Raw genomic sequence first — 12,912 nt, 5'->3', positions numbered from 1 at the left:
AGAATGGATGTAATCAGGAGTTTTTGTCACTGATCAACATAGAAAATGTCCATAATATCAAAGTGAAAATTATAATCTGCAAATTGTTCTAAATCAATTACAAATACAAAACAGAAAATACTTCAATGCATAAGTAATCACCCCCTGTGCTATGGCACATCTGATTGAGCTGTGGTGAAACCAATTGTCTTTAGAAGTCACATAATTAGTTGAATGGAGTCCACCTCTGTAATTAAGGTGTGTCACATGATTTCAGGTTAAATATACCTGTCTCTGGGAGGTCCCACAGTTAGTTACTACAATTCCTAACAAAAACGACATTATGAAGATGAATGAACGTTCAGTGCAAATCCGGAATAAGGTTCTTCAAAAGCAACAATCAATGGTAGGATATAAGAACATTTCCAAAGCATTGAATATCCCCCGGAGCACAGTGAAGTCCATTATTAAGAAATTAAGAGAATATGGCACAACTGTGAATCTGTCTAGATCAGGCTGTCCTCAAAAACTGAGTATCCAGGCGAGAAAGGCTCTAGTCAGGGAGGCCACCAAGAGGCCTATGGCAACTCTAAAGGAGTTACAGTCTTCCATGGCAGAGCTGGGAGACGATGTGCATGCTGCATCTATAGCTAGTATATAGCATCTAAATCTCACCTAGTTTGGCAGAAGGCATGTGGGAGACTCTGAGACGAAGTGGAGGAAGATTCTATGGTCTGATGAGACCAAAATAGAGCTTTTGGGCCTCAATGCTAAGCTCTACGTTTGGCGAAAGCCTAACACTGGCTTTGAGCTGAATAAATGTTTAACTAGCACAGTATTATATGAAGACAGAGAATATGGCAAAATAATTAATTTATGTATTGTATTTAAGTACATATACTAGCTTGTATGTTAGACTATCATGTTGCATTTTAAGTGTAAGGTCAAAATTAATTAAAGATCAATATATCAAGGCATTTTTGCAATATATCTCCTAATACAAGTGAAAAACACTTGGCTCTATTTGCCATTCACTTACAAATATGTAAATCCAAGTGCACAATTTTACAATTTTATCTAAAAAATCTTGTGGATGTTAACAAAAACATCTTAATATCTCTAAGTAAAAGTTTAATACAAGATATGTTGTTTACATTTGTAATGGTTGTTCTTGGTGACATGGATATTACAGACTAGTAAAAACTGATCATTACTGCTGCAATTTTGTGTGTGTGAATGTGCATTTGAAAAGACCAGCACATAAAAAACACTAAAAAAAATAGGTGAAGGAATGATTTATGAAATATTAGATCTGTGGATAAGAATGCCAACTGTCAAGTAAAATGATGCATCATCTGCTCAAAGAAATGAGGCATAAAAATCATGTTTCTACTGGCAAAGGGCTGTTTCCATTACTACGCCCCTCCCCCCCAACATTCACGGACGTCTTGGTCTGATCATGTAGACCTGTAGTACAGAATGTTTGCAACAAGAACAGAAAAATACTTTTAAGTTTTTTAAAGTCTACTGTGTTATTAGTCTGCCTGGGGACAGTGATAATGATGTGATAATGATGATAACTTACTGATTAATTTTAGTTTTTTTCTCTTTTGAATTAAGTCATGTCTAAAAACAACTATATACTTGCATGGCTACTTCAATTAAAATGAACTAACCCCTTATGAGAGAGTTTAAAAGTAATTCATATGAGGTATTTATTATTATTATTAATAATTATTTTTAATAAATTACAAACATCCTCACCTAACCCATTCTTTTGATAGACTTCGTCTACCATACCTGCAAACACTGCATTACTGAGATTTGTGTTTATTTACAGGCTAAGCTTTTTAAATGAACTTACCTTCCCAAATTTGATCTCAGTGAAGAAATATAGCCTAGTTTCTCTTATTCTTCATATGTGTGCTGTCTCTTGTGAGATTTAAGCCAGTTTAAACCCGAGTTGCATTCACAAAAGTGGGCTCACATTTAGCAGTATATATTAAACCCCATTCATACTGAAACAATTGCCAATTTGGTGGCATTTTGTTGCCGGCAAGGTCTGTGTGAATGGGTTATTGCCGGCATTTCGCTGCAGGCAATTCTGGCAAGGGTCCTAGCCTATTTACCGGCAATTTTCCGGCAACGGGTCTGTGTGACTGCAGCAGGAAAACGATTTACGTCACGTCCTTGCGCTGTCAACGGAGTTTGTCAGCTAATTGAAGTAACCAATCAGAATAGGGACGCACAGGCAAACGTGTTATAAGCCTGCATGCAGTGGCACTGACAGTAGTTTGTTTCGAGATATTTAATTTGAAGAAAAAAATAAGTTGTTTTGAGCATATCGCAGATCTCCAAACCCAGACTTTTTGATTGCTATACATACATGTATACACAATGTATACATACATGTATACACAATGTCATTATTTTTTTCTCATTTATTTTAGTTGATTTAACTTTGCTGCAGTATATGTCAAGACCCACACTAGAGGCTTGCTTCGTATTCAGTACGGTTCAGTTAGTTTGGAGAACAACACATTTCAATTGGCAAGCGAACCACCGAAAGAGGTGGTCTCGGTCCGTTTGGCAAAATAACTGAGTTCATTTCGCATGAAAAACTTGAATGTCGACACTGGGGTCTCGGTTCATTTGCAATCAGGAAATGAACTCCATATATCACCCATCCGGAAATAAAGTGTAGTGTTGACTGTACAGCAGTACCAGCGAATTAAGATAACACGTGCATTTATATGCATGTTCATTTACTTATTGTTAGCGGTAATATCAGTAATCTTAACACAATTGGATATTGGGATATTCATCAAGGGTGCTATTTATTTCTAAATTGAATAAAATACAAGTAACATTAACGTGCATAGAGCGTACAATTTGATATTAGGATGCCGCGTGGGAGCGAGTCATTTTTCATTCATTGTGCAGCTTATATGCACTTTTGTTTGTGTGAGAAAATAAGTGTCAGAAATAATTAATTGTTGTAAAAAACGATGAATACACCCCATTATGTATAATGTATTATGTAAAGTAGCACTATATTTTTAAAGATATGGCAGTAGAAGTAAAACACTCCTAGACAGATATTCGCACTACTGTTGTATATTTTTATATAGGCAAAACAATCACCATTCACCATTGCAACACTGATTATAATATTCACAAGTATAGTACGCCTGTTGGTATTGTTGTATTCATTAACTGCATACAGTATGTTTAAATAGACTGTTGTCATAGATTCTGAAAATGAATTGCTTTGCTGGTCAGATCTGCGCATTCTGACCAACGTGAACGAGTCCATATACGTCTTATATTTGGTTGGTCAAATGTGTTTGGTGGACTACTGCATGTAGTTACTGTATTACCTTCATATAGATTTGTTATTGTACGTGTTGCCAATTCTTATATGCACTAATCATGTACAATGTAAATATCTGTTGTTTTATTAATACAAAACGAACCTGAGTCAGCATTTCGTTTCTACACAAGACAAGTGTGAACAGCGAACACACTGAACCCACTGGGGGTTCAAACGATCTGCGATCGCTGGGTCCAGTGACCACACCGCAAAAACACACAACCATACAGCCTGATGACCTGGTCATAACACGAATATGCACATAGATTGAGGTATCGTTTTGCTTTCCCTCCTGACTATTTGTTCTTGCTAGTGAGTCTGAACTGAACTGGTGCCCTGGTTAGAACCAATAGCCCAATAAACACAATGGTAGGAAACTGGCAAAATGGGGAAATGAAAATGAAAAGTCCAGAATGTGGACTTCTGTAGCATCTCGTTCCCATGGCTAAAGCGCTCTTTCCGGCAATCTCTGTTTTCTGTGTGAATGGGCACTTACCGGTAATTTTCCAGCATTCAAAGCCAGTGTGAATGGGGTGCAACAGGAAAAAAGCAGGCAAACATTGCCTGCAATTTGCCAGCATTTCAATGTGAATGGGGCTTTAGACTGGTGATGAAAACAGGGGTCCCATAGTATGCCCTTGTCAGAATCAGGGTGCAAAATCACGTCAAGCTGATTCCCACATTGCATGTCTGCCAAATTTAAATCTAGTTCAGACTTTCATTAATAAATCTCCAAGATAGAAGGTGTCAAGTTAGAACAGTCTAGTGAATACTGAACTTGACAGAACAGAATGCATGAACCTTTTGTCTCACTTTTCTGACTTTCAAAAGGCACTCCTTGTGGGATGTAATGTGAGGTAACCAGCTGGTCAAACACATCATCTTTGATAACTGCAGTGTACCTAAAATGGCATCCAATCTTTCCTTCATTTTTAGAGCCTTATCAATGTACTGCAAAGTTGGACGTATTTCCTTGATCAAACACCACACTATCAGTGCACATTGTAAACACACCCATAATCCATTTTCCACAAATGTGGGCTGGGGCAAGAGGCAGGTACATTATATTACAGCCATATAAAGTATATAAGGTAATGTTCACATTTAATTTGCAAGTAAAAACAGGAACCCTACCATGTGTTGTTCGATATGTGTCAAAGTGACTGCTTGGCTGACTGCAGGACCTCAGTTGAGAGAAATCCATAGCGCTTCTCACTGCAAGAGAAAAAGAGGAATCAATGCACAAAGGATTCTCATTTTGTTTTTCACTGCCAAATTCTGCATTTGCTGCAATATCTAAATTTTCATGCTGCAGTTGCTTTGACTTCAAATAATAATACAAAAAATAATACCACCCTGAAAAGTTCTACTCAAGTTACATGACTATAAAGTGACATTTCTTTTTATTTTAAATGGCCAGATAAGCCAAGACTCTTTCAGTCTTTTCAATTCCTATTTGCTAATATGGAACCATTTAATTTCAATTTCATCTTAAAAGGTAAATATATTCGGCTGATGAGTATGTTGCATACATTGCCAAAGACTCCACCAAATGCTTAGATTATGCATAAAAACATGCATCATCCTGACATGTACCCCAAACATAATTATGCTACACATTCCAATGGTGAAATACACCAGGCCTTACACATTTCTCACACTGATTTTGAAATTACCATAAGGTGTCGGAGGGGAGACTGGAAAGGCTGGAGTTATAGGAATCATTTCATTGCCAGATACATTGGAGGCCAACAAGCTGCCATTAGTCCCATCTACCTCATCTCTGTAATCTAGAAGATTGCGCTAAAAGTGGAAACATCAAAAACAACGTAAGAAAAGACTTCAGTAACCGGCATCTGAACAACTATGAACAGGACGGTTACTGAAGTCATCCCAAAGGTTTACAGTAGCATCCTTTTTTGAAGTAAAAGCAAAACTACACAGTGTGTGTGATGTGTGTTTGCTTGAGGTTCTGAGAAATTACTCGATGTTGATAGTAATTATTGAAGGAAAAAAAAGAAATATACAGCTCTTGAAAAAATCAAGAGACCACTCCAAGTTCAGTAATCAATGTTAAGAGGTCTAAATTTTTTCCAGAGCTGTATATTCTTTGTTACATATGTTTACAAATAGCTGGGAAATGTGGTTATTTAATGTATTTAACATATAGATAAAATACATTGTAGTATAAGTCGAAAACAAATATTTAAATGAAAGGAAAAAGCATTTCAAAATATATGACAAATTCAATTGAGATTGTAAGTATGTAGGTGTGCTCATTCAAGTGGCCAATAGGATAAATCAGGTGACTGAAAGTTTGCATTGCTCGTGGCCCTCTCTTGTATATTCTTGAAGTTTGGCCAATTTAAAGTGTACAGAATGTTTTGCATCTCTATAGTGGTTTTTGGGATCGCCAAGAGGTTTGCTGTAAATGTCAACACATTACATAATTTGTTGCATTTTCCTTTCAGTTGATTGATGTATGTTCGTAAACGTCAACAATGAATTCACTTTAGCAGCCAGTGTATACTCACGTGCTACATCATCAGCTATTAAATATTTCAGTAACAGATTAAACCTGTGTTTTTCCATTGAATGTATTGTTTATCTGGGAAGATTGTTTTTTTTTTTTTTTACAGATTTTCTTTGGCAAAAAATGCCTCAATAAATCATGGTGTGTATTCCCGTGTGCAATGCTAGGTACCTCAGATGGCTGGGAGTTGGGAGTATAGATGGTGGAATTGTGGATCTGCTCCAGGCCCCAGGCAGGACTGCTGAATATTGAATGCTCTTTGGCATCGCTGTCCTGACAAGTAACAGTCAGGTTCCTCAATCTTCCCATTCTGGAATCACCAACTTGTATACCTGCAAATACAAAGGGCTTCAATAATACCTTGCTAAAGTGAAAGAAAAAAAAACACACACACAAAATAATTCATCACATCTTTCTCAAGAAAACAAAACAAGGAATGTAATTTCTCTGATGAAGTTACATTTTTTAAAATATTACTTTTTTTGTATTTTTTAATATTTTTTTATCAAGGTTATCAGGAGACTCTCCTGGTTAAATTCAAAATACTCCATAGTTTTTCATGTTTCTTTTTGTGGTTTCTGATTCTATAACCTCCATTCTCAAGTGCCACTCTTTTGCCTATAAATGTCATTGTTTCCAATTTCTGTCCACCAACCTTCCTGGAGTTTCTTCCAATTTAATTAAATGAGGACAGATCAGTTGATTCAATGGAAAGACTGACTGTAACATTAATGGATCTTAATTAATTGTAAATCTACTCCAGGGAGAGCTTATTGCTCCATTATGATTAAGTACATTTGGCAGGAAATATGTATAAGCCAATTTTGTAATAGCAGTTTAAATGTACATAATATTTGTATAGCCTTTCTTAATTTAAAAGGCAAATCAGTACTGATTATATGTAACCACTGATTGCACTGTTGTTATTACAATTATTATACAAATAACAGCATACCAGATATTTATAGCATTTCTATTTTTTCACATAGTATTATTTAAAGGCAAATACATTTAAAAATAAGTGATGATCATAGAAAAAATAATGATAAACTTATGCATATATACAAATCTATACATTTTAACTCTAGAAATAAGTTATTTGTAACTTTTTAATACTACTATGTTAAAGCACCCTACTTGAACAAAGCAAAATGCAATCTCATGCAGCTGTGGAAAGTGAGAAAGTGCTAATGATTGCAACTGAATATAAAGGTCCATGGCTTGTGTTCATCTGCTCTAAATTGTTGTTTGTTTTTGTTTTGTTTTGTTTTAAATAAAATGGCACACAGCAGCTATGTGAATCCTTGGGTGGTGGGGTCTACAGTTGGGCTTTTGTAAGCAAAACTTTTTACAAAGTGTCTCAGAAATAACATAACAAGAAAAATGGAACAATGCAACCATCATTCTCCTTCTCAAGAAAGGAGCCACAGATCTGAAGAACTACAGGCCCATTAGTCTACTTTTTTTTTTTACAAACATATTAACACATCACCATCAGGACACCAAGAGAACAAGCAGGAATCAGAAGTGTATATAACACAATGGATCATGTACAAGTTGTACGAGAAGTATTGGAAAGATGCAGAGAATATGAGCTTCTTCTGTGCCTAGGATTTGTTGTCAATGAAAAAGCAGTCAGAAAGTCAGAGTTCTAAGAAATCAAAACATTGAAGAAATCAATACAAAACTCTTGTAAAATAAATCTACACCAATGCTACATTAACAGTCCAATTCCACCAAAACACTGACTAGATCTTGATTTGTAAAGGAGTAAATCAAGGAGACACAATCTCTCCAAAACTCTTCATAGCATCACTTGAAGTGTTCAAGACTTTTGACTGGGAAGAAAATTGAATCAAGTTAAACAGAGCTTATTTGAACAACTAATGTAGGGCTATATCCATTTTATTATTTTGAAATTTAGGATACATTTTTTCCTGATTTCATTTTTTTCCATTAAAAAAAAAAATACACGGGGTGGGGGGTGAGTAACGTGTTTGATAAGTTTGTACTTTATTTTCGATGTTCAAGCATCCATTTTTATTCATATAGCTGTGGGAAACAGAGAAACTTTAAGATATGAGCAGATGGACCTAATTTCCCCACAGAATTTCTACATTACTGAACTGTTATGTAGTTTGCGGTTTCGAATACAGTCAGTGTCTTCAATGCTGACCAGTTGCCAAGAAGCAGCTGCGCAAAAACAAAAGTGTGTATTTCTAACAAATGCATACATACATACCACTCATTTTCAATGTCCCATCACAAAACTCTGTAAGACTGTGGTGGCATCAAATAGACCTTTTGAGTGTAATGTTTTGTTTTTAACTTTTTAACATGTAAATACTAATATAACGATATATGATTTAATAGGAGTTATTTGGCCACATGCTGCGTGTACTTTCTTTACTTCTTTACACAAACGTATGTATTGTATGACGGTACAGGATGAAATGTTGATTCTTATCCTTCCGAGATCCACCATAATATCTCTTACTCAGTAATTGGTTGTTGATTTCACTCAATCGAGCTGCAGTAGTGAAAGTGGAGCAGCATGAGAGGCGGGCAGTGCTTTTCTATTGTTTTTATTTGTGTTTACAGGTCGTGTATGGTGTCTGAAAGGTGCTAAAAATAGTTTTTTCATGCGTTCCAAGTTTCTTGAAGCTTCTTATTATACAAACACTGTACTATTTCATTGTTTTAATATATACAGCTCTGGAAAAAATGGAATCAGTTTCTCTGGTTCTACTATTTATAGGTATGTGTTTGGGTAAAATGAACATTTTTGTTTTATTCTATAAACTGCTGACAACATTTCTCCCAAATTCCTAATAAAAATATGAATGGAATGGAATGGCTGCCATACATGTAGAGATGCTGATTTAAGAGAAATTTGCAGTGGTCCCTTAATTGTTTCCAGAGCTGTATATATACGTTCTTTAAACTGACTTTGTTATAATGTGTTTCAGTGCCTGACTTCTGGACTTCAAATGAGCCTCATTAAAATGAAAGTAATGTTTAACAGCTTTGTTAAATCTAAGAAAATGTAAGTAAATCAATGGACACTCGAAGAATTCAAAGTTTATGTCTTTGCTTCTTTGCTTCATATAGTTATTTATTTTTGGAAAACAATGCCTGTTTGTATGTCAAATCTGTAAATAAATAAGATTGTCCTCAGTGTCTTATTAGAGGCTGCAGAAACATTTGGCCTATTCCAAATGATAACCCTTGGTCTACCACTGTTTAAAAAATAATACAAAATACAAAATACCAGCTCTAATATGAAGAAAAAAAAGTTTCAACAATACAGTACAGTTTCTTATGTAAGTAACATACTAAACATTTTAATTGTGCGTACCAACGTACTTTAATTGAGAATCATTGCTGACCACAATCACAAGAGTATGTCAAGTTGTCGATCTTGCTGTTCTATCTGGGAAGCTAACTGGGCAGAGGTGTAGATTTCTGGAAGAGAGTGAACTGTAATGAATGTCTATAAAATGTCTAGTTGCATTGTATAGTTTTGATTTAGTTTAATGGAAAGTGAGACTACTGCCGGTAGTAAATGAATAGGTGTTTGAAAACTAAAAAAATGACTCTGCATAAGGTTACGGACACACACTTCATAGATGTCACAGAGGGCAACAACAGAGTCCTCAACAAAAGTAGTTTAGCAATTGTGTATACTTTATCAAGTTCACCTGGCGCTCGGATATTAAATTCCTTAATTCCACGTTCACCGAGAGGCATGCAAGTCATGCTCTGGCAAGCTGTGCTGCAGCATTCAGCCAAAACAGAATCAACATCTGTCTGTAATATACACATTGCCTCAACCACAGGCATGGGAACACTGCACTGAACCTCCCAAATGGACGAAGGGTCCCGTGGCTTTAAAATAAACTTTCACAACTGCAACACACTGGATGCAGACTCAAACATTAACACAAAAGCAATATTTACATCTCATTTTATGTGCATTAACAGAAATGGTGAGCTGCCACTGCATTTCAGCCTAGTTTTCTTTGTAGCGTTTTGCACATTTGTAGCTGTATTCTGAATTATGTCAAAATAACTGAAATTAATTAATGAGAATCAGGGGAAATAGAGAAACTTTTACATTTAAATTGAATATCCTCTTTGAAGAATAATTTCTTTATTGAAAGTTATTATGAGAGATTTTCAAACCCTTAAAAGTTAGTCACATGCACTGACGCATATACAGGTATACCTCGCTTTGCATGAGAGATGGGTTCCAGAACAATGTGAAATTTGTGCTAAACGATATCATATATACGAATGGAATTAATGAAGATGAGTTTCATAAACATGAAAGAGTTAAATACTAATATAAATGTGTTTTTAATTAGAAAATTGGTTTGATAAATTGATAATTTATATAATCACTCACAATTTTCCTTATTTCTAAGAATTATTGTTATAGATGCCTCATTAAGTCCAAATTCATGTCTCACTGCAGTAGCACCAAATCCTGACTCTAACCACCTCAAAATGTAGAGCTATAGCACTAATAATGAATTTAGAACTACAATAATGAGGCTAAAAGGATCCACAGTTGTCACTTTATTCAAGTGGCTGATCTGACTGATTTTTTACTCACTTTTGTGGATTTGAATTAAAAAACAAAAATAAAATGAACAGCTATGACATTTTTTGCAAGGCGAATGTCATGTTTCAGTTTTGCTAATGTTTGATATTTTAAAGATTTTTTAAATTTCAATTTAAAATGTATAAAATTAATTAAAAATCATGCTATAACGAATCAGTGCATAGCTGGGTTACAAAGTGGGGTATGCCTGCATATGGTAATATCAAGTTAGTAAATTATACAATATAAACCTAATGAAAAGCCATGTTAATAAAATATGCCTTGAATGCACAATGGAAACACAACAAGATTAGTGGAATACAAAACTCTCTACTTATAAACACAACAACATTAAGCAATAAATTATTGTAAATGACTGAGCACATTATTCATCTCTATATTTAAGTACCAGAATGAATCAACTCTCTATTAAGATAACATGTAGTGTAACATTAGTGTAGCATGATGTATTCTCAGAACAGAATGATCTTATGATGATTTGTTCATCCTTATGCTTTTATTATTCTATTTAAAGCTCCCAATCAAATAAAAAAGGCAGTAAAAATATAACAGCCCATTCTTCAGATTAGCTATCTCTGGTGTAGTTATGAATTGTGGAATACAGATGTATTGAGGAAGAGCATTCGTTCACTCGCTTCTCATACTGCTGCACAAAACATAATTCATTCATCCTGCATAGGCAGAAAAATCTGTGTGTAGAAGAATGTACTCATCATCCTCTTTACCTCTTAACTGCTCTTTAATTAAATTATCATCAAAAGCATTTCAGACTTAAACAGGAAAGTATTACACATTTCAATAAGTAAAGGTGATTATAATTCCAGCTGTGGATATAATTATAAATAAGTATATTTAGACACCGTTCCTTCAGTGCTGGTATTATATATTGTTTAAGTTTATATAATATAAAATACATATTTTTTCTTCTTTAAAAAGTTCTTACTTTTTCTGTGTAATAATAATAATAATAAATAGGCTATTCAGTGTAACTATCAAAACTGTTGAAAAAGAAACTGACAAAGTGAAGAACTGAAAATACACCATGTAATTATGTCTAGGCTAGGTTATAGATCTAAGAAGAAACACTAAATGCACAAAATATTTGGAGACCCAAGTTATCTTTGCTGTTAATATGTTCTAAACAATCAGTTCCTTCAATAAAAGAAAAATGATGTATACGTTGTGTCCTCCATCGCATATGACAGCAAAATAAACGCAAACTTGGAAATCCCATTTGTTAGTTCTGATAAAGTGGGAATATGTAAATGAATGCATGGCTATAAACACTGATTACTTTAAAAAAGCAGCACCAAGTTTGACCTATCCTGTCAAACTCCAAGTACACTAGCAAAGATGTTAAAATTACACAGCAGAGGCCTGCACATTGTTAGTTAATACATTGTATCTTTTTAAAGTATTCAAAATTATGAATAATTATTTTGTTGTTCTGTGTTGTCATGGCTCATGTAAACTTGGAGCACACAACAAATTGTCGCACTCCACTTTAATAAAACAAAGGATATAGGGGGTTGTCATTTAACAATTGTATTCTTCAGTCTCCAAAACCTGGAGCAAGATCATCAAATCTGGGTTATAATGTGGTGATAATCCTTATAAAGTATAAGTATCATGACATAGCAATTTTATATTTATTCATTTGTTTTCAGACTTTTGTCCTATGAATGCCAGTGTTATCTGTTTTTTTTATTATTATTGCTGCTGAAATTTGCCATGCATTCCAAAAGTGTTTCTACTGTTAGTAAAGGCTGGTGTAACAAAGATAATGCAGATTTACATTCGGTATTTCCCCACATAAAATAATAATCAAAATCTAATTATGCAATATTCAAAGATCTTCACATTCCAGCAGCCCAGTACATTTATATCAACCTCTGCAACCTCAAAAAGACATGTAATTAGGTTCAACTACCTCTTTGGAGGGATTCTGAACCACTTCTCCAAACAGCATCTCTCCAGCACCTTAAAGCTGCATAGCTTTTGACTGTTTTTTCAGTTCAAAGACTGTGATGGCCGATCTAGAAAGTTGACTGAAAAGCTTAAATCTATGCTTGCATATATGTTAGTTGAATTGGTTAAAACTATTAAGCTTCACAAATGCCCCGTTTCCACTGGCCATGTTTAGGTACACCTCAGTGTGACCATTTTGAGTCCAGGGTGTTTCCACTGTGGTTCAGTTGCACCTCCGCATGTGCCCGAACTAGTTTCAGGAGGCACTGTTTAGGACATTGTACCGGCTAAGTCCCAAACTGGTCTGGGGCAGTACTGTTATATCCCTTACTTAGCCAGATGCAAAGTAACTACAATAATGGCCGCTATCAATGCAAGAGATGTAGAAAGTAGAAACTTTTCCCAAGAAAGCATATGCGTTTACCTTTGGTG

At 34.9% G+C, this 12,912-nt stretch overlaps 1 protein-coding gene across 2 annotated transcripts in view; it reads right to left on the bottom strand.

Moving 5' to 3' along the window:
• Positions 1-12,912, bottom strand: part of tns3 (tensin 3) — an 84,311-nt gene that overhangs the window by 31,638 nt on the left and 39,761 nt on the right. For both annotated transcript variants that reach the window (XM_066722956.1, XM_066722965.1), the window contains exons 14-16: positions 6,057-6,217; positions 5,029-5,155; positions 4,487-4,567 (exon numbers count right to left, since the gene is read on the bottom strand). In XM_066722956.1, coding sequence (XP_066579053.1) covers positions 4,487-4,567; positions 5,029-5,155; positions 6,057-6,217 — 369 coding nt within the window. The remainder of the gene's footprint in view (positions 1-4,486; positions 4,568-5,028; positions 5,156-6,056; positions 6,218-12,912) is intronic.

This window comes from Amia ocellicauda, chromosome 2 (genome assembly GCF_036373705.1).
Source record: "Amia ocellicauda isolate fAmiCal2 chromosome 2, fAmiCal2.hap1, whole genome shotgun sequence".
In the NCBI taxonomy this organism is placed as follows: Eukaryota; Metazoa; Chordata; class Actinopteri; order Amiiformes; family Amiidae; genus Amia; species Amia ocellicauda.
Note: the sequence above shows the minus strand (reverse complement) of the source record. Positions and strands in the feature narration are given on the sequence as shown.